The sequence below is a fragment of the Falco cherrug genome, chromosome 7 (genome assembly GCF_023634085.1).
Source record: "Falco cherrug isolate bFalChe1 chromosome 7, bFalChe1.pri, whole genome shotgun sequence".
NCBI classification, from domain to species: domain Eukaryota; kingdom Metazoa; phylum Chordata; class Aves; order Falconiformes; family Falconidae; genus Falco; species Falco cherrug.
In genome coordinates this window covers 54,148,234-54,171,331 of record NC_073703.1, presented here as the reverse complement: position 1 = coordinate 54,171,331, position 23,098 = coordinate 54,148,234, and the positions used below count along the sequence as shown (strand labels likewise).

Genomic DNA, 23,098 nt, shown 5'->3' with positions numbered 1-23,098 from the left:
TTGCAGAACAGGTAAAAATATCAGAAAATGAAACAATAAATAGCACTTGCTTGTCACAAGTATAATGTCCCATTGATGTTTTTATTTAAAAGAAAGTAGGCTAGATTCTGATCACTGACATATCCAGAGAATTACCACTTCCTCAGGAGTGTACATCCACTCAGACTGGCAACTCTAAATGAGATTAAAATCTGTGCCAATATGTGCATTAATTTAAACATTCAGATTAGTTCAAGTAAGCCCTATGCATAACACAGCCATTGTGTAGTTAACATTCTATTCATACATCATTTCTTGTTGAAAGTTAAATGGCTAGTACAGTATCTGAGAAATAATTTGTCCTTTTAGTTTGTGTCAAATGAGAGTTTGTCAATAGGAAAATCTGTTGAGTTTTCTCTGCTAGGATATCTCTGTCCCCTCAAAAAAAACCCCAACCTTTTAAAGAGAACCATGGTTGTGGGTTTTTTCATGTCTTCTTATTCTGACACTACAGTGCATCAAATAAAAAACTAACCATCAGCTCAGTAAATAAGTAGAAAATTCAGGAGAAACATTAGGTAAAGAGTATACAATTTTTTATTATTATCTCAAACACAAAACAGCTGTACTACCACCCCCACCCCCCGACCCCCACCCCCAGCTAGGCATCACTGTAAGGTTTCACAATCCAGTAACTGCTAGGGCAAACTCCTTCACTTTTAACCACACCAAGCCTTCACGAGGGACTGCAATCTTTCATCATTCAGCTCCATTTCTTAACTAGAGGATAAGACTGCTATATGGTCACCATCTTCACAGGGTCTAGAATGAGACACAGCTGAGCAAATGGGTGCTGATATTCCGATCCAGCAGAGGACCTGTGCAAGTCTCCTTCAATCAAACAAGTGGTCCAGCAGACAGCCCTGGGGCAGGAAACTGGGTACACGTTGGGTCCTTCACTGAGCCAGGGCTCAGCAGTCAGACAGGCTGCAAGCTCCAGCAAACCACTGCGATAACAGAGGCCAGGTTTTAGCTAACTTCATGGAAAAAATAGATTGTGTGTAAGGGAAGAAAAATAATTATGTTCATTTCACATCCACTCTAGTAAAGTCTCATCAGAAGAAACTGAACTTTGCAAGTTTTATTTTACACTTTTCATGAAGAAAGACATACACATCTATCAGCTGCACAGCTACACAAATGTGTATGTACATTAATTTGTTAGATAGAACTCTCCCAGGACATTTAAGGAAATGCAAGAGTTCATTTTGAAATCAAACTCCAATAACAAATGATAATGACAATAATAATTATCTCTCAAGAATAAATCAGCTAATGGAACAGTTTTCAATGACAATAATTCATTCCCTTCAGGCTGTCAGAAATGATACTGCATCAGCATAATATCACCGATGGAGGTTTAACCACACTTTCAGAAAAACATTGGTGTAAAGAAGTATATAATCACTCTCCCCTCAACTTTCAATCTTCATATCATCTGTAAAAAAGACAAGAATCGTATGGTGAACTGCTGTAAGCACAATACTTATTTGCAAGATGAAACAGCAACAACAGTTTGTGATACAACTACTACTTAAAACTTACGAGAGGAAAAAAAAAAAACAACCTTGAAATAATTACCAATTGGTTCATATAACCGAGAAATAGCAGCCTTTTCGTATCTGTATGTAGGTAAGTCTGTCTTCTGTTTATCTCAGTAAACATCGCTTACATTTACATGCATATGACCCTGATGTAGATTACTGCTTCTGTGAAGAAACAGGAATTACTTATATCTGAAGGCACATGAGAGTTTCCTTCAGAAATATACATACACAAGAGTGTGTGTGTGTGTGTATGAGTTATGTTAATAATTATGCTTTCCTTAAAATACATACAATGTATTACAGTAAATCTGTATCATAGAGTACAGTACCATAATGACTAAATTCTGCTAAACCAGTTTCACAGTTTTGTTTGCTTACGCAGCACTACACAGCTTAAACCACATGTAGCAGGCCAGAAAATCCAGCTATTTACAGAAGATTGTGCATACATATTTAAATGCCCTTTAGAATTAAGACCATAACAAAGTTCAACTATGTAAATGTCTCTTAAAAATAAAAATAACACCTGACACTTCTCACACCTTCATCTGCAGATGTGTTTGCCTTAAACTGGACTCCACTGGGATCTCCTTCCTCAATGCAACTGGCACATCTAATCATGTCTGAACTAACAACAAGGTTACCTATAGAATACATTAGGCAGCTTTATAAATTTGATAAACATCACAACCTTTTGCTTATGGCCAGGAATAATTGCTTAAGACAGAACTGAGTCACCTTTGCAGGAAACAATTTTATGGAAAGGTATTGGGGTTTTACGTTTTACGCTGTACACTTGCTCATGAGCAATATATTGACAAAAATAATAAGAATGGACTGCTATCTAATTAAATGCCAATATTGGATGTATGTTTTAGCATGAGAGTTATTAATGGAATAGAATAAATCTGACTATAATTAATTTAAGCAAGTTTATGGATAACTGCAAAATATTTAGCACTAATGTAAAAACAATTACAAACCTCTGAAGTGGGTTTTATTTTCCACTTACTTTTTCTGTGCCTAAAGATTACCTGTTTACACCATTTTAAAAATCAGACACTGATGCAAAGACCCAAAGCCTGATGAGGCTACATACCTGTAATTATATCCTTGGTTTCTTTTCAGGTTTTTAGTGAAAAGGATGTAAAGACTGAAAATTCAGAACACTTCCCCACCACCACCCAAATAAAATAAAAAAAAGGTAAGCAAAATGAACCCAAGATGTTTATCAGCCATACAGATCTGAGGTCTATATGCTTGAACATTACTCAGCCACTAGTGAATACAGAGTATCAAAACACCCTATTGCATTGCTATGACACAATGCATGATGATGGCTCAAAGATTATTATGCAACAAACATTAACGCATTCACTTTAAAGACTTTTACCATGAGATGTCCTATACAGAAATTTACTTAATAGCTGAAATCTCCTTTCTCTCTTGTGCAATAAAATTACCTCATAGTGACTATGTCTACCCCAACTGGTATAAACAGTTACCTGCTCACTTCACTGCATAGTGGCTACAGTGCATGATGTTCTCCTCAATTTAACACATCACATCTTAAAATACACTAAGAAAGAGAGATGGTAGCTGGGGCTCAGTCACACTTGACTCTGACTGTACTACATCTCTTCAGACTAAAGGAAAACTTTAATTCATGTGAAGGCAGCAAGTTAAACCTGAGTTTTTCTCACTGTTGATTGCTGCAGTACGTTTTCATGTTACTCCTGCATAAGATCAGGTTGCCCCAGCACAGCTCATTCTCTGTGCTGTTCATTACCACCACTGCCACCTTACTCTCCTCTAGGACAGACCAATTCTTGCTTCCCTTGCTCCACTCTCCTGATGCTTGTGTCTTCATGAAGTACAAAGCTGCCGTGTGGAGTTAGATGAAAACTAACTTACCAAAAAAAAAACCCAAACGCAACCTTCTCTAGAGGTATCGTATTCTTATTTTCTTCCTATTGCAACTATGGCCTAAATCTCATAATGGGCAAATATGGCAGGTGAGTCTGGATACCAAGTTTGTCTAGCAGTGTAAAAAGAGCAATAACAGGCCTTCTTGTTTTTGGTTAGGTGGAATCACTCTGAAAAAAATATTAACATTGCCTTCACTGTAGAAAGGTTAAGTGTGAACAATCAAAAAAGCATTTGTGATCATAATTAAGAAATTACAACGTGGTAAAGAGGTATTAGGATGTTCTTTTAAATTACCAATGAATGTGAACAAGCGTTTCTCCAAATTCAGAATAGATTACCAGTACAACAAAGGTCTACCTTGACAAACCTAGCAAAATTTATTGATTTTTAATACAATTAAACTATAGCACTTTAATCACAAACTTCATACTGTCAGAAATTTTATGAAACAAATGGAAGATGTCAATGTACCTGCCTAAAATCTGGCTTATATGAACAGTTGCTTTCTAGAAAGAGAAGTGATCTTATGCTGAAAATATAAATGTAGATTTAGATTACAGTATCACTATAGAATTTAAAAAATCACTATTAAAAATTGCACTTAAGTAAAGGACATAAAAACTAGAGACACTTCCAAAATACTTTTATAGTACCAGACAGAGTAAATTTAATCTTTTGTTGGTTAAAGTCTATTCTTTCTTTCATTGAACTAAAAGTAACTTAAAGAAACTATGCAGTATTTATTCATTTTGGTATCTTCTATGTGTAAATTTGAACTCCCTGAAAGAAATTCATTATTTTTAATGTAGGTAGGTCATGTTTGTTTCTATATTACCAAGTCTACCTTATTAAAAAAATTCAAGAAACACTTGGATGTTTGTGTGCATCATTACACCAACTACTGGGAGAATATTTGCTCTCCACATAACAGTGAACATGACTTTCGACTACCAAAAAGGTAATCCGTATGTGTTGTCAACACTGTTTTCCGGTTGACAGAATTAATCAACATCAATATTATATTTCATAAGAGTCCTAGTCTTATAGTCAGCTATGTCAGGGCAAGAATTTTAATAAACATTCTGTTATTTTGTGTGTATTATTTTTGGGCCAGTTTTATGTTTTATAAAATTACATCCTTGCCTCACCATAACAACCAGTGTGTATTGGTGCATACCTTTGGTGAGAACCTGCTTGCTTTTTTTCATCATAATCAAAAGCCTTTTCTAAAGGGTTGTTAAGAGTCTCACCTCCTTTGGTTTGCAGTGGTATGCTGAGAATGTCAGCCTCCGTGGATGGCTCATTGTTCATGCTGATGCAATATAATGGTTCACCCAAGAAAGAAGGTTTCTTCAACCTTTTTGTGTTGAGTGCTCTTGACATAAAGTAACCTTCAGTAACACTCTTATCACCCATCTTCTGTAAACCTTCTAGGTCATCAGGTTCCTCTGTTTGGGCCAGTGAATCCTTTGATAAGTGACTATCAGCCAGTGCTTTGCTGATATAGTAGCCAGGGATTTCACTCTCTGCATTAACACATAAGCTTTTGTCTCCAAGTCCAGCCTTTTCCTGAGCCATTAACATCCCTACAATATGGTCTTCAACTAACATTTTGGAAAGAGTAGATGTGGAGTGAAGAGTGGAGTCTTGACTTGTGTAACAAGGGGGACTTAATCCAAAAGAAAGAGATTCCTGAGACTTTGGCATGGTAACGTTGCTTATTGTTCTCTGAGGCTGCATACATTCTTCCAGAAGGGTCTTAAGCTGCTCTTCAGAGAGGCCCGTTTGTTCTTCAGTCTGAAAAAAAAGGGCAAGAATTTCTTCTGTCAAAATATAATTAATGAAAAGCAGCGCCATAAAACACTTTGAGAGATACAAAAGCACTGGCAGAACTCTTAAACTGATATCAATGTTTTTCAATTCAAACTGAATTTACATACACATTTACACAATTACATTATTTATGTAACATCTTCACTAGGTTCTAGACAGATTAGATGCTGAAAGTTAGGAAAGAAGTCTGATGCCCACAAGACACTGAGAGGCCTTTGATTTTGGTCAGTCTTCCGCTAGATATTGACGTGCGGAATTAGACTCTATAACTCGAAAGTTATAAAGTAGGTATGTTTATTGCGCGCAGATGCACGGGGGATCGCTCCTCCACAAGCGTGCATACCCGAAGTGACGAACCATCTCACATTTATACAATGAACAAATGAATATTCAATTAACGCCTATACATATTTGTTACCTAAACCCCGCTTCGTATGTTAATTAGCTTATCAGTCCATTTCCTGGAATGTGGTGGTCCTGCAGGTTTGTAGGTGATTCATGTTCTTGTGACCATCCGATCTTCTTCAGGTGATTCATGTTCTTGTGACCATCCGATCTTCTTCAGGTGATTGTGACCACCCAATCTTTTCCAGCAAGGAGACTTAGCACTCCCTCCCTCTAGATAGCATTTGAATGTCTCTCATCTTTTCTTATTCTCTTTTAAATAGCCCCTTTGTTAGAGGAAGAAGGGCAGGCGTCTCCCCTTTGTTAGAGGAAGAGGGGCAGGCGTCTCCCCGTCTCCCCTTTGTTAGAGGAAGAGGGGCAGGCGTCTCCTCAAAACTGTGGTTGTCACCGCACCCATGACTAGTCACCATACCCACATTCCTTAAGCAGACACATACAATCACAATCCATGTCCATTATCCCCATTTCACATTATTTCTCCATATCAATCCCCCCTTTTCTATTAAATTAAGTAAATTCTTTTACTTAAGCAGCCTTCCCGAATGATATAAAGCATCATACATAAGTGTTACTCTTTTAAACATTCTCCAAACCCACAAATATAACATAATGGTTAGTATTAAGGAAATTCCTAAACTGATCAATAAGATCACAATGGGGTGTACCATAGTGTTAAGAATTCCTGTTGCAGAGGGTGACCAGCCAAAGAGAGTATCCCACCAATTATGGTTTCCATCCTGTTCTACCTTTTTTAAAACTTTCTTGATCCCCTCTACATCATGATGGATCATAAGAAGAGTTTGATGTCCCTTTTCTTTGGTTTCTTCCAGTATACGTTGTAAATCTGCATGTTTTAATAGTTCTTTTATACTGCTTATATTTAGTCCTATGGGGGTAGGAATTATTATCTGTGATAGGGTAAAATTGGATTTTAAGAATTGATGAGACACTACTGGGGCTTAAGATCAAGTGTTAATGGGGTTGTTGTAACTGTGGTGGTGGTAGGAACAGTGGTTAGCATGATTGTTATTTTGATCTTATAAGTCAGAGCTGTTCTTGGGGATTCCTTTCCTAGGCATATTATAAAGATGGGCTCGGTTAAGGTAAAATTGTGCCAACATTCCCGTGAATTAAAGCACACGGTTGTATTTAGAAGGGTAAATTCCTTATCTACCTTTCTGACATTAATCTGGGTGTCTCCCGAAATCTTGGTGTTATCCTTTTCATTATATGTTTGACATCCTACTTTTATCTTATCTCCTAATTTTCCCCATAATCGGTCGACTTTGTGTACATCCTCCCGATCCCATTGATTCCTTTGGTACACCTCATTTTCAGAAAAAACCACCATAGCTAGTTTCGTCTTTGAGTCCACCTTTCCCATTATTCCAGTGTGTTTTTTCTGAGCATGATTCCAAGGCCAATTATCAGGCTCTTGGTTGTAGGCAAGAGAGAGGGTACAAAAAAACACAAATGGTTTAAACCCACTATTGATCATTTTAAGAATCTAAACGTTAAAATCTGTTTTGATCAAAAATATCTTTGTTTGAGTTGGGGCTTACTAATAACAAGTTGGGCGAGCCTGGCCACTGGCTCAGTCCCCGACTCTTGTTCTATATTGTTTGTTGTAGTGCCCTTCCCATATGGTGGATCCGCAACCGCTCAGGTTCACTTACTTGCCACCCACATTGTTCCCATTTGTCCGAGTAAATTTGAGTTTCAGTTCTTTTTTGTCTGGGGTTACTTTCCAAGAAGTTGCAGGGGCTTTCTTAATCCGGGTATGGTGAATCCAAGAATTCTGTCCCTCAACCTTGATTGCAGTGTAGGTGGTGAGTAGGACTTGAAAAGGTCCGGTCCACTGTGGTTCCAGGGTTTTATCTGCAAAACACTTAACGTATACATAGTCTCCTGGTTGTATATCGTGAACAGGTCCATCCAGACCCCTACTGCGTGTTCCCATCACATGCTTCTCAATTCTTATTAATTGTTTGTTTAGTGCCACCATATAGGAAGTCATTGTTTCTTCACCAATCTGTGAAGACATCCCCTTTTGTACCCCATAGGGTCGTCCATATAAAATTTCGAATGGGCTAAGCCCCTCTTTTGCTCTCGGTCTAGTTCGAATTCGTGTAAGAGCTAATGGCAAAGACTGGGGCCAAGTTAGATTTGTTTCTTGGCCTAACTTGACAATCTGTTGTTTGATTAGATGATTCATCTTTTCCACCTGGCCACTCGATTGTGGTCGGTATGGGGTATGTAATTGCCAATCTATTCCTAGATGGTGGCTAATCTGTTGCACTATTCTGGACACAAAATGTGGTCCTCTATCCGAGGACATTACCGCTGGGACTCCAAATCTAGGTATTATCTCTTGGAGTAGTATTTTGGTCACTTCCCGGGCTTTAGCAGTTCTGCACGGGAAGGCTTCTGGCCAACCTGAAAAGGTATCTGTTAGTACCAATAAATATCGATACCCCCCTTTTCTAGGAAGTTCCGAGAAATCGATCTGCCAGTGTTGCCCAGGAACATTTCCTCTCCCAATTTTTCCCAACTTTGGCCCCTTGGTAATCTTAGGATTAGTCTGGAGGCAAAGATCACATTGTTGGGTTACTTGTCTAATAGTAGTATACAAATTTCGTGCTATTATGTTTTTAGTGAGATCCTTATATAGAGCTTCTGCCCCCCAGTGCCTTTTTCTATGTTCTTCCCTGACTACTGACCATACCATGTAGGAAGGAATCACTATTCTCCCATGTGAGATTATAGCCCACCCTTCCTCATTATATGATCCCTTTAGGTCAGAAATTAGTTTGCGATCTTCTTTCGTATAGTCTGGTTTACCTTCTAGAGATATTTGTCCATCGGGTATTAGCGCACCCTCTACCTTGATTGCTTTTCTGGCTGCCTGTTTTGCTTCCCTGTCTGCCAGTTCATTTCCTCTTTCCAATTCTGTGCTCACTTTCTGGTGTGCCTTAATGTTCCTTGGGAGTTTAACAGTCCCCTTTCTTTCCATATTGCTCCATGAGCATGTACCACTCCAAAGGCATATTTAGAATCAGTCCAAATATTTATAGGTTTTCCCCGAGCTCTTTCCAGAGCTCGAGTAAGGGCTATGATTTCAGCCTTCTGTGCCGAAGTGTCAGCTGGTAGCGGCCCCGATTCTATCACTTCTTCAGAGGTTGTAACAGCATATCCGGAATGTCGCTTTCCATTCAGCATATAGCTGCTTCCATCCGTGAACCAATGTTCAGCTCCATTAATAGGAACATCCTTGAGATCTGTCCGACTAGAATAAGTGGCTTCGATTGTTTCTAGACAGTCATGATCGACTGATTCTCCAATATTCCCATTAAGAAATGAGGCTGGATTGACGATGTTTGTAGTCACGATCTCAACATCATCTTGTTCCACCATTATGGCCTGGTATTTTAGGAATCTCTGTGGGGAGAGCCAATGCCCCCCTTTTGTTTCAAGGACTGCAGACACTGTGTGGGATACTAAGACAGTCATTTTCTGGCCCAGGGTAAACTTCCGGGCCTCTTGGATGTTTAGGATGACGGCTGCTACTGCTCTCAGGCAACCAGGCCACCCTTTTGCAGTGGCATCCAGCTGTTTAGAGAAGTATGCCACTGCCCGTCTGTATGGTCCCAAATCTTGTGCCAGTATTCCTAATGCCATTCCCTGTTTCTCATGGGAAAATAGGAAAAATGGCTTACTCACATCAGGAAGTCCTAGTGCTGGTGCCGACATCAAGGCTTTCTTCAGTTCATGGAAAGCTCTGTCTGATTCAGCATCCCACTGAAGATCCTTCTGGTTAGCTGCTATCAGGGAATATAATGGTTTAACAAGCAAGCCATAATTGCATATCCAAAGCCGGCACCATCCTGTCATTCCCAGAAATGTCTGCAGTTCCTTTACAGTTCGTGGTCGGGGGGCTTGGCATATGGCTTCTTTTCGGGCCTTCCCCAGGACCCGTTGTCCGGCACTGATCTCGTACCCCAGGTATGTGACCTGTTGTAACACCACCTGTGCCTTCTTCTTAGAAACTCGATATCCCTGTAGTCCCAGAAAGTTCAGCAGACTCACAGTCCAAATAATACAAGATTCTTCGGTTCTGGTTGCAATAAGGAGATCGTCTACATATTGTAACACTTTCCCTTCTTCTGACGGTGGTTCCCATAACTCCAAATCCTTTGCTAATTGGTTTCCAAAAATTGTGGGGCTATTTTTAAACCCCTGTGGCAACACCGTCCATGTGAGCTGGGTCTTTCGACCGCTTCTGGGATTTTCCCATTCAAAAGCAAAAATTCTTTGGCTGGCTTCATGGAGAGGGAGGCAAAAGAAGGCATCTTTTAAGTCTAAAACTGTGAACCAAGCTAGGTCAGGTGTCAGGGTGGTAAGTAAGGTATAGGGGTTAGCTACTACAGGATACAGATCCTCTGTTATTTTGTTAATGGCCCTTAAATCTTGAACTATCCTATAAGACCCATCAGGTTTTTTAACTGGGAGGATAGGTGTGTTAAATTCTGACTCACATTCTTTTAGTAGTTTTAGTTCTATGAATCGCTCTATGTTTGGACGAATTCCTTCCCTATCTTCCCTTTTCAGTGGGTATTGTTTAATTCTTACCGCACTCTGTCCGTCCTTCAATTTTACTATTACAGGTGATGCATTCTTGGCACGTCCCGGTATGTCAATTGCCCATACTCCGGGATATACCTGATCAATAATCCTGGTATCAATTTCCCTTTTTATAGGAGTATTGGCCAGAGATAGGCTCATAACCTGTATGTATTGATGATTATTTACCTCCAGAGTAACTTCCCCTTTTTTAAATTTGATTGTTGCCTCCAATTGTTCTAATAAGTCTCTACCAAGAAGGGCCTTTGGGGAATTTGGCATAAATAGGAATTTATGGATCCCCATCTGTTTTCCCAACTTATATTTTAAAGGTTTACAAAAATAAGCCTTTTCAGTTTGGCCAGTTGCACCTTTTACTGAAACATAATCATTTCCCAAAGGCATTAAAGCCTGGTTCAAAACCGAATAGGTGGCTCCTGTGTCTATTAAAAATTCCACCTCCTCCTGTTCTTCTCCTAATTTTAATTTTATTAATGGGTCGGCTAGTCAATTTTCTTCTTCCATGTGAGCTATTGTTTTCCCTTGATTATTGCGCCATTTAGTGTTTTCTTGATGTCTGCGTTCAGGGCATTCATTTTTCCAGTGTCCTGTCCTTTTGCATATTGCACACTGATTCCTACCCAGGGGTGTCAGCCCACGCCTTGATTTAACTTTAGATTTTTGATTCTCATTTTCTCTTACTACTGCTAATATTTTCTTTTGGTCCTGCTTGTATCCTTCTTCTCGATTACTAAATATTCTCCATGCTTCCTCTACTAATTTTTCCAAGTCTCTATTTTCAGGAGGTCTCAATTTTTGCAACTTGCGCCTAATATCCCCCTGTGATTGTCCTAAAAAGAGGGATATTAGTTGCTGTGCGCCTACCTCCGAATTTGGGTCCAGAGACGTGTGCCGGCGCATTGCATCTCTTATTCTGTCTAAGAATTCTGAAGGTGTTTCAGAAGGACCCTGTCTGACCTCATATAACGCTGCCCAATTTATTGTTCTAGGAATTGCTTTCTCCATTCCTCTGAATATCCATTCCTGGTATGCTTGTAATCTTCCCATTTCAGCGGCTCGGTTTGGGTCCCATTCCGGGTCCAACAAAGGAAACCATTCTCTATAATTATCTCCCTTTATATTATAATGTTCCTTTGCGAGATCCCCCGCTGTTTTTATGACTAATTGTTTTTCAGTTTCAGTCAAACAATCTAATAATAATTGTATATCACTCCAGTCAGGATTGTGCTGTTTTATTAGAAATTTAAAATTCTGTGCCGTCTTTATCGGATCATTACGGTATTCACGGGCAGCCTCTTTCCATTCTCTCAGATCAGCGCCCGTGAACGGAACTTTTATTTTCATTGTTCCTCCGTCCGGATTTACAGCTTCTCGGAGGGGTGCCTGTAAAATAGACTTCTGTCTGGTGCGTGAAGACACCGGACTATTTGGAGCCGTAATGGCAGTTTTTGTGTTTCCTTGTGTGGCACCGGGTGTTTGGTTTTCTTTATAAATAACTTGTGGAATTTCTTCCTCTTGTTCGCCTGGGGGTGGACTGGGAGCCCCGGCCGAACCTTGTCTCTCCACTCTATAAGGTGGATTAAATAAATCATTTAATTCGGGCTCTTGTTCTCCGTTTAATTTGATACACCTTTGTCCAATACTACATGCTGAGCAACATCTTTTTAACTTTCCTTTACGCTCCGTCCTGTCCTCTCTTTCTAGTGCTAGTACCATAGGATCCCGAGGGGGTACTAAGCCGCAGTCCTTTTGCCACTCAGGTTTGTCCCGGAGGACAAAGAACATGTCTGCATATGATACTTCATCCCATTTTCCCTCTCTCCTCAGAAACAACATTAATTGCAGGAGAGTGTTATAATCTAACGTTCCTCCCTCCTGAGGCCATTTCGCATCGCTCTCCAATTTATACAAAGGCCACCACTGATTACAATATTTAACCAATTTCCTTCTATTTTCGGTACCACCCTGTCCTACAATATCACTCCAATGTTTTAATATACAACCCAAAGGCGATTTTTCACAGGGCTTACTCCTTCCATTTCCCATTTTGCAATTTTAATTACTTTGTTTTTCTCCGGCCGCCTTAGCCACCCAAGGTTGGAAATGCGGATAGCTTTTTACTCGTTTTGCACTCAAACGCCTGTCTCAAGCACTCTTGCACTCACACTTAGTCAAAATAATTAAGCTATACACGAAAAATCAAAATGCGCATCTCAATCACACCATTCACACTCTCCGGGCAGCCCGCAGTCACACAAGCAGTATGTTATACGGTATCGTGCACTTATGTACAACTTTTAGGAGCACTAACAGTTCACAAAGTATGCATTTCAATGAACAATTGCCAAAAAACAAACAACAAACAAAAACCAATTTTTCCTGGTCTTAAGCAGAATGTTAAGTTTTCCGCTATTTGCCACAATTTACCAGAATGTTAATATTTTTTCAACATACATTTCATAACTCCGAGTTTTGAACATATAACAAGACAACACATAGAACAAACGAGACACAGAGCGCTATTTCAGTTGTTACATTCCAGGAATTCCCCAATTCTTAAGACAACCTAAAGGAAGTTTTTAGCTTCCTCTTTTTCCTACGCAAAAGTTTCCCTTTTACTTTTGCTGTGAGGTCCCTCTTGTTCCTGTGAGATTCCGCCTTATTCCGTCCCGCCCCCCGCTTTCCGTCACGAGGCCTCCGGGCTTTTAGGAATGGCAGTAACCTCGGGTTTGCTCGATCTGCCCTCAAGATCGCTAGCGGCCACCCCTTGGTCAGCAAACCCCCTCCCAAGGTACCTTTCCTCCTGGGGACTACGCTGCGCGCCGGACGTCTCCGTGCGTCTCACCAGCCGCCCCGTTACTAAACATACCGTTTTATCCGTGGATCCAGGGGTTTCTCTTCTGCTCCCGGGTGAACAGCTGAGAAGAGGAGGCTCCTCCGAGGAAATCTCCCGGGGCGCGCCTAGGAGCGTCCGCTCCGCAGCTGGTCCCTCAGCCGAGCAGAAATCCTCCTGGCTGGCTCGCCAAACTGACGTGCGGAATTAGACTCTATAACTCGAAAGTTATAAAGTAGGTATGTTTATTGCGCGCAGATGCACGGGGGATCGCTCCTCCACAAGCGTGCATACCCGAAGTGACGAACCATCTCACATTTATACAATGAACAAATGAATATTCAATTAACGCCTATACATATTTGTTACCTAAACCCCGCTTCGTATGTTAATTAGCTTATCAGTCCATTTCCTGGAATGTGGTGGTCCTGCAGGTTTGTAGGTGATTCATGTTCTTGTGACCATCCGATCTTCTTCAGGTGATTCATGTTCTTGTGACCATCCGATCTTCTTCAGGTGATTGTGACCACCCAATCTTTTCCAGCAAGGAGACTTAGCACTCCCTCCCTCTAGATAGCATTTGAATGTCTCTCATCTTTTCTTATTCTCTTTTAAATAGCCCCTTTGTTAGAGGAAGAAGGGCAGGCGTCTCCCCTTTGTTAGAGGAAGAGGGGCAGGCGTCTCCCCGTCTCCCCTTTGTTAGAGGAAGAGGGGCAGGCGTCTCCTCAAAACTGTGGTTGTCACCGCACCCATGACTAGTCACCATACCCACATTCCTTAAGCAGACACATACAATCACAATCCATGTCCATTATCCCCATTTCACATTATTTCTCCATATCAATATCACTGCTTTTTAATTACCAAAACACATACTTTTTCACATAGCTCGGTGTGTTGCGTATACATACAGACACACACTCACACTTTAGTTACCGAAAGCAAAACAGCACATTGCTAAAAGACTTTCAGCTGTTGGGGCAACACATCTGGGGTCAAAAATGGTTTTAGACAGCACCAGCCCACAAAGACCATCAAATATTAACTGAAGTATTCCCAGCCACTCGCTGTAGAAATGCAACACAGCCTCTGTCAACCATATCACAAAAAGCATATCAGTTACTCATCTACAGGACCTACCTCGTCGAGTATGTCCCATGGCATGTGACAGAAGAAAGCCCCATCTTCTGTACAAGAGGTTTAGTGCTTTCTACAAGCTGTCACTGCTTGGATAGCTCACAGATTTATCTTTTCAGTCAGTTTCTTATTCAGACAGTGGCACACTCTCATCATTTTTATCATGCAGATTTTCTTTACTGGACATTTCTTAAAATTTGATATTAAAGATAATGACTGATATTAGGTGGTAATGGTGAAGAATATCAAATGACATTTTGCTTAAGGAAGTCTGCAATGGGGAGTTATTTCTAGCCTTTATAATCTTTAATGCTCCTTGGTAATACAGACGCACAATACCCCCTGACAACTGAAAGATTATAATGGAATGTACCAGAAATATTTTAGATATGCATAACACATTTGCCCATGAAATATGAGATATAGAAGATATAATAATATATATTATAAATATTATAGATACTGTGCAACATTTAGATTATAATGGAATGTACCAGAAATATTTTAGATATGCACAACACATTTGCCCATGAAATATGAGATATAGAAGATATAATAATATATATTATAAATATTATAGATACTGTGCAACATTTAATGTAACAAGATGCTTTCTACTATCAAAACCTTGGTTTTACCCAGCCTCCAAGAGACAAAGGATCAGATCACTTCAGTGATTTATGTCAAACAATTGTATTCACTGTGCAATGACTATTAGAATTTACCTCACATTGTGTAAAGCATGGAGCTACTGTAATTTCAGAGGAAAGATCAGTATCAGATGTCTAGCTGATTTTTTTTCTCCCTAAAGGTCTCTTATCCAGCTACAGAATATGACCTGGAGTGTATAGGTCATATCCTGTAGTTGGACAAGAGTGACATCACAGGAATGATATGACCATGTTGGACGTATATGACATGCAGAGATCACAGCCTAAGTAGCACAGAATGTATGGATTACACCTGAAAACTGTTCATGAATGGGGACAGTTTTCAGTCAAGAAGGAAATAGTATTTTTTCATAAAACTTGTTGTGGCTATTAAAAATTACAAGGCGACACTACACAATGAACAAGAAAGCCATTTTAGGCTACTTTCAGTCATCATTCTGTATTTACATGTTCAAACATTAATAACAGCTAATTACCACTACCATAGATTACAGTTCAGGCACTAGCTTATGCACTTAAACTCAGTTTTATAGATTCATTTAACCCATTAGTCTTTTCCTCCAAAGACCAACTTCCTTCCCAAAGATACTTGGAGCTCACTTTCTACACATACAAAAAAAGACAACTGCATTAAAGAAATTGATATGTTAAGGGCTTTTAAAAAAACAAACCAAACCAAAAAAAGAGCACTGACAGACTATCATTACATATAGAGAGCTTTATTTAGATGAACATAATTATGTAGAGATTCAGCTAATCTTGGTATCAATCAAAGTACTTCTGATAATATAACTGAAATCAAACCACAACCTTATGCACTTATTTAGGTAATAACGAAAAAAATTATGACCTCTTCAAATTTTTCTCAGGCTTTTAAATTTTAATCCTAGTGCAGAAAGTACTCACTGATGAAAAATAAGTCAGACAGGGAAAAACAATTAGGAGCAAAACTCATGACAAATCAAAAATGAAACATGGAATTTTTCAAATTTTCACTCTCAGTCTAATCTACTAGCCCATGCTGAATTCCTTACATTCCTTGAAGGAGTATTTTAACTTGCAGGACAACATCTTTTTACAAGTAGTCATTATTAGAATGGATTTGCTGTAAAGAAACAGGATGCATTCACTCAGGCAGAGCTTCACAGTAACATAGTTATACCACTACTGGAAGCACAGCTGCATCTAGAGTAATCCACAGAGCAGAACATTATGCTATGTAAACATAACTATATTTGTATCACAGAAGATTCTCACATCTGGAAACCCACATGGATTCCTAACTTGTTTTTGAGTGTGTGGTTCTATAGTAACATATTTCAAACTCTTGGCCAAGATCATTTGGTGCCAATTTTCTAATTTTCTGTTAATGACAGGGCAATTCACTCACTGCAGAAAGGAATTCTGCATCTGGAGCAAATGAATGAGTACAAAATGAGCACAGGGAGGAAGATCATCTGGTCCTGCTTTTCTTTTGTCTTTTTATTCCCCTCATCCCCACCCCATTTATCTGCAGTCTATTTTTCCTTGTCCAAATTTATTTTTTTATTTTTTTCCTTTCAGGAAAATCATAGGGCTTGTATTGACAATTAGTTCATAGATTACTGTGATTATTACCAGAGGGCTATGGGGGAAGATTTAGAGCCTAAGGCGCATGGGGAGGGAAATGAGTATAACAGCTATAGAGTGAAAAAGTTTGGTAACTTGTGGGCTTGTTTTCCTCCAGAGTGGCAGGCCTGCAGGCAAAGCAGACAGTGTAGAGCATTACTTATTTTTGTTCTTTCTTTATCTCTTCCTCCCTTTGGATTGTTTTTTAAGTCATGCTTGCAAGAATGCAAAGATAAGGAAAGAGAAAGTATTTAACACACCTCTCCAGAAATTACATTTTAAAGTATCAAAGGCTCACTGTTCACAATTTTCTTGTGCCAAAGTCGTTTCAGGGTTAAGGGAAAAATATACAGCAGAGGAGAAGATAGCTTGCAAATAGCCATCAGTCATCCACTCAGCAGCAAGAAATTTACATTGCAATAGAAGCAGAAAGGCTGCTGTTGAAATCAGAAAAGTTAGTTTAGGGAAACATGTAATACCCTAAGGAGAGACATCTCACACCAAGAAAGGCTGTGCATTTGCAAGCAAATGAGCATTTTAGCTCACGGGTCACATAATACAGCAACTGTATTAGGATTTTGTAAAGTATACGTTTGCACACACCAGAAGAAATCCTGTCACAGCTAATTGTACTACTTTAGAGTCACAAGACTTGGAATGAGTAACACAGTCTCAGGGAGACACTAGATTCTACTTCTCCCAAGCTTTTACTGCCCCAAACTGTAAATAATTTATAACTCCTATACAGAAAAAATACTTCAAGTTATTTATTTAAAAATACAAGGATATAAATTAATGGAATTCAAAATGCAGAAACAGCCCACTAGACAAGGGAAAATGAGCTATCAGGTCTGGTTCCCATCAGAAATTGGAAATCCTGTTAATTATTCTGGCTAATTTTTAATAGGACATGGAGCCCTATTCATTTCCTAGGCTTTTTACCGTTAATGATCCAAAAAACTAAGGAGTTTAGGAGCTTGCTAATGACCTTTACTGTTTATGTGTGGCTAGTTTTTCCACACACTTGTAGCCCTTCTCTGACTGAAGATTTCTTGTTCCTTGGTGACATGGGTCTATAGAGAAAATCTTACCGCATGTGGTAGGAATGCAAACTTATAGACTGCTGCGGACAGACCTGCTGTGACTACCAGCTCCAAGTTCAAGCTTTGGGCCTGTTTTCCACATCTACACATAACAGAAACAGACTAACATGGAAAGGCCTTATCAGATTTTAGCATGGGGAGAAAGTTAATATGTCAGGATTATTTCTAATTATAGTAAATAATCATTAAATGATACACAGTAAATGAACAGGCACTAGAAAGCCAGGACTATTTAAGGACTCACGTCTACAAACGTATATTTTGTTGCTTAATCAGAAAGTATTACAATCAACGGCTCTCACGATACTTTTTTTGCTTGAAACAATTTACTTTGATGCTCTAATTTACATTTTTACTGATGTGTAGGACTGCAACAGTCAATTCTAAAGTAACTGCTCTCTTCTCCTGATAAAAAGACTCAGTTTCAAGAGTATACTGATGTATTGAGACAACCTTCACATTTTTGACATATCAGGACAGGAAGGTTTTGTAAGTCTTAGTTATTTCATGACTTCTCAAACAGCTTTGAAATGGCAACCCTTGCCTTGTATCTCCACGCTACTCAACTCAGCATGTACCATCACCTTTAAGCATCACACTGAAGCACTTGCCTAGGAACAGTACTGGTCAGTGTTATTGTAGGATGTTATCGTGCTGCATACAAAACCAGACAAATCATGTCATTGTGGAAGAGCTTCTTACATTCCAGAAATGTTAAAGGCCCAAAGTTCTTTGGCACCATGAAAGTCAGGATTGCTGTTCATAACTTGTAAACTAATTTCAGTTATGGGAATATGTCCTCATGGGACTGTTGTGGGTTAACCCCAGCAGGCAGCTAAGCACCACACAGTTGCTTGCTCACTTCTCACCCCCCTGCCACAGTGGGACAGGGAAAGAGGAAAGGAAAAGACCAGTGTTCAGCCACTTCCTGAGAAAAAGATGGGTAAGTTTCTAGAACCCTCTCTTTTCCCTTTTTATTGCTGTGCATGAATTTATATGGCAGGGAATATCTGTTTGGTTAGTCTGGGTCATCTGCCATAGTACGTCCCCTCCCAGGGTACTGCACATCCCCAGTCTATTCACTGGGAGGGCAGAACCAGAAACAGAAGGCCCTGTCTAGCAACAGCTAAAACAGGGGTGTCTTACCAGTATTGTTTTGGTCACAAATCCAAAACACAGCACCATACTAACTGCTATGAAGAAAATTAACTCCATCCCAGCCAGACGCAGTATATCCACTTTTACAAAAATTTGGAAGTATCCATCATGTCATGTTATGGCTTTTAGTGCTTGTTTGTTTGTTTTAAAACCACTGCCTCATGAGAAAGAGCTTAACAAATGCAAAAGAAAAGTTAACCTTTCCTCTGTAAGGCTATTTCAGAAGGTTTATTTCAGAATGTAATGAGAGAAAATGTAACTAGAGTAGATTGAAAACATGCTTACAACTCAGTAGAGCATATTTCTGGAGAGGACAGTAATGTGTATTGATTTGATGGTGTCAAAAATTAAGACTGGAAGCTGAATAATGGATTCAGAAATTAAGAGCTCCTTGTGCTATGATCATGATTCACCATCTGGTGGCCCTGTGCTTATGTCTGGTTTGGGGACTTCTATACCGTTTCAGGAAAGACATAAATCTTTCAGAATGAACAGGATTCCTGAGCCAACGGAGAAATTCTCCTGCTTTTGCTCTTTTCCTTCTGCTATCTTTCCTTCTGTTAGTTACAATTTTCCCTTATTTTTTTCCACTGTTTCTGTTTGTGTAAAGGCAGAATAAAAAGGTCTGGTAGTCAATTTTCTGTCACTGCTGCTGCTAAGAGCCAGAAAGCAGAAAGGACAGAAGTAACTAGGCAAGAAAACAAAAGCACCAGAAAAAAAAGAGATTAGTGAGCATCTGGTAACATCACTGTCTGAAAAGAAAATTCAACTTGTAACAATCATGAGCCATCAGAACCACAACATCAAAGCCATTATCAGCCTCACGGAATCATAAAAAATCTCTATTACAAAAGTAATTTTAAAAGCGTATAAAATTTCAGAAAATAAAATGAACTTCATAATACATTGGAAATAAAAACCCTAAAGGATTTTTTTCCCCTTTTCTGGCAAAGAGACATCTTAACAGAAATCAAAAGGAAACATGAGTTTATACAATTTTGCTCTTATTTACAGTAGCAAAGTAGGTGAAAATTGTGAAGAAGAGACACAGTAAGTGCAGCAGTTCATTTCTTTTTGATTTTTTAAGATAGCCCACAGGTTATACAAGTAAAAATAATTATGACAAGTTCTTGCAGGCAGAACTAATTTAAACATGCATATTTTAGTCATTACATAGAGGCATAATACTTGCTTTTATTTGATCTTTCTTAAAAATATCCAGTCAATGCTTGTGGTTTTAATGTGCAAATAATGAAAAATTATGCTTCATCAGCTATGCCACACCCTGTAGACATTAGGAGGAGAAACCAACTGGTTACCAGAGGTGACAGAAGTAGAAAAAAAGAGGAAGCTAAAATATCTTTTACAAGATATTTTTCTTCTCATTTGATACCATAGACAATAAGCTACATTACTCACAGGTGCAGAGTTTGCATGGTACTGCACCAGGATATAATGAAGAGGGTTTAATGAAGGTGGCTCTAAGTATGAATTTCTTCTTGGAAGCACATGGAAATAATTTTGTGACTTTTAAAGACCCAAAAAGCTTTATTTCTGAATTGCTACAAGTTGTACTTTTTACACTTAATTTTCTGATGTTTACTTCCAATTTTAGCTTCATTTCAAGGTAGCTTTTGATCTACAAGTTGTATAACATTTTCTAGGTGCCTGCATATTATTAGCAAGGAAGTTTTCACCTATGGATACCAAAATCTAAATTTGTGTGTCCTCACCAAAGTTTCAAGAACTTTGAAAATGTCTGTGAAATGTCACACAGGTTTAAAGTTTCTAATATTCCTATCAGACATGTATTTATTAGTAAAAAAATTATTTTTATAGTAATTTAAATTTCTTAATTGCATATACATGCATTAGAGGAATATTATGATTTTGAAGCTCTGCTTTCATCAACTGAACCATATATGGTGTTTGTAACCTTCAGACGTTTACCAGTATTGGATTCAAACCTAAACAGTTAAAATACGAAAACACAACTCATTAATATCTGTATTGCCATCAGCATGCTGGCTTTTTCTGTCATTTTAGGAGCTAATATAACATAAAACTTAGGCATCATGTTATAAAAGAAAGCTAAGTGAGTTCTGATTTACTGTTACAAAACAGTAAATTATTACAAAAACTCCTATATTTTATTACCCAATTAACTTATGAATAGTAGGTTTTACACAACAAAGCAAATGATTCACAAAGCAATATCAAAGGAAATTCTGAATATATTGTATAAAATACCTAAATACAAAAGCAAATAAAGGTTAATAGAAATTATTTAGAATTATATTAGACATATTCTTCCTATTTACCTAATCTTTCAAAAAATACTGGTGAGTATGAAACTATCGCTAAATCTGGTAAAGTCTGACCTTCTTAAAACATAAACTATTATACATTAAATAAAAAACTATATGCAAGCAAAAGCAAGTCATACATAATGTTTTATTAGTGGCTGGGAATTGCTACTACCTAAGCAGCTGAGTCTGCTGAGTTAAATGAATTGATAAGTCAAATTTTTATAATTATCTTCTCTTTCAGAGGTACTAAGAGGTACTTTATGCATTTGAATTTACTCTGTTTTCTTTAATTCAATCCTGATTCATCTGAATTTGAGAAACCAAACAGGACAAGCAACTAGTTTTGATCTTCTGACGATGAATAAAAACAAATGCAAAAAGTGATTCGGTACTGTAAAACCACGGACTTTCCTGGCAATAGGATCAATACACTAACTGCAGTACTTTTAATGAGAAAGTAAGTAGTTTTAAACAGTTTTGTTTGTTTGCTTTTAACATTTCCAAGATCATAATGATATCAGGTTCTGCCCAAGAGATATCCTAAGAAGTTATAATGTTATTCTATTCTCCCCCCTAACTGCAACCAGTGTTTGTAGTGTTCTTGTACTCTTGCCATAAGTTCCAAACCCTAGCTGTAATTGTATAGCATATTTGAGTTGTGTATATATTGTATTATTCAAAAAAATCATTAGTTAAATTTCAATAGTTTTTAAACACTGTTGTCTTGCTGCTGAATTATACTCCAGCTTCCATCATAAGCAGCAGAGCACAAATTTCTAGTAGAGTGGGAATCATGAAAGGAAGAAGTTTTTATTCAGTACCTTTAATAGAACAAAAGGTAAGAACTACAGTTCTAAGTAAACATACATTAAAGTGTGTAATTAAGCGTCCATAGAGTATATTTTCCTAGCTAGGGCAAAGATGTACTAACTTAATATAATGGGCATATTTAACTGAAAATCAACATATCCTGGTAGTAACTAAACAATAACAGAAAATTCTAAAAAAAAATATTATTTAGAAAAATAATTTAAAAGGTTAAGAATTTTAAAAGCTGCATAAATAATGATGTAAAAACCCCCTTGATTTAAATACTAGACTATGATAGAAGTCTCTGATTTAGATCACTTTGAATTTAAAATCCATTTACTCCAAGGTTGTCAACAGATGTTTTGCAAGAACTCAGCTCTTCTAGCTTCAGATGAGTTCAATGTTTAGCTCATCTAATCTATGCATTTGTACTTTATATGAGTCACTGTATAACTTTTTCTCTCATTTCTAAAATCTTTCTCAACAAATGGATAGCTCCCTGGGTTTAGAGCACTTCATTTCATACACTTGCAAGTATTCTTAGGTTAGAAAGCAAGCTGCTTTTAAATGAACACACTGAATGTGTGAAAAAATGTAAGACAGATTCCTGAAATGGTATTTATAATCCATCATTCTGAATAAGACTTTCATTTTCTAGCCTTTACTGAAGAAGAAGAATTTCTGCAGCCTAGGCGATTTAGCATTCAAAATTACTTTCCTAAACATCCCATTTTGTGTTTTTAACTGTTTATTATTAAGCATTTAACAGATTTCATTCCATAGAAATATCTTCCTTGAATATTATTAAGTTGTGGCTTTAATTTTCAGCAAAGCCAGTAGAGTAGACAAAAATGCCTTGATGTGGTTGCAGCTGTTTTCTGTTACAAAACTCCATTTATTTTTCTTTTTTTGGTCACGTTGGCTTTCATTTTTCCAAGAAATGGATACAGTGTAGCATAATGGTACTACAGTATGTTATTATAGCGACTTTAAAATTTTGCAACAAAGTATCTTGAGATGTTAAGAATACTGACAGGTCTATAATTACTGGGGGAACAGAAAATACAAATAGTAA

At 38.1% G+C, this 23,098-nt stretch overlaps 1 protein-coding gene across 8 annotated transcripts in view; it reads right to left on the bottom strand.

The window, feature by feature from the left end:
- Positions 1-552: 552 nt before the first annotated feature.
- FSIP1 (fibrous sheath interacting protein 1) overlaps positions 553-23,098 on the bottom strand; it is a 97,654-nt gene continuing 75,108 nt past the window's right edge. For 6 of the 8 annotated variants that reach the window (XM_055716637.1, XM_055716631.1, XM_055716632.1 and 3 more), the window contains one exon: positions 1,183-5,312. In XM_055716637.1, coding sequence (XP_055572612.1) covers positions 4,647-5,312 — 666 coding nt within the window. In that variant the 3' untranslated portion in view covers positions 1,183-4,646. Of the gene's footprint in view, positions 987-1,182; positions 5,313-23,098 lie in introns of those variants that run through there. The other 2 variants (XM_055716634.1, XM_055716635.1) reach the window with 2 other exon arrangements.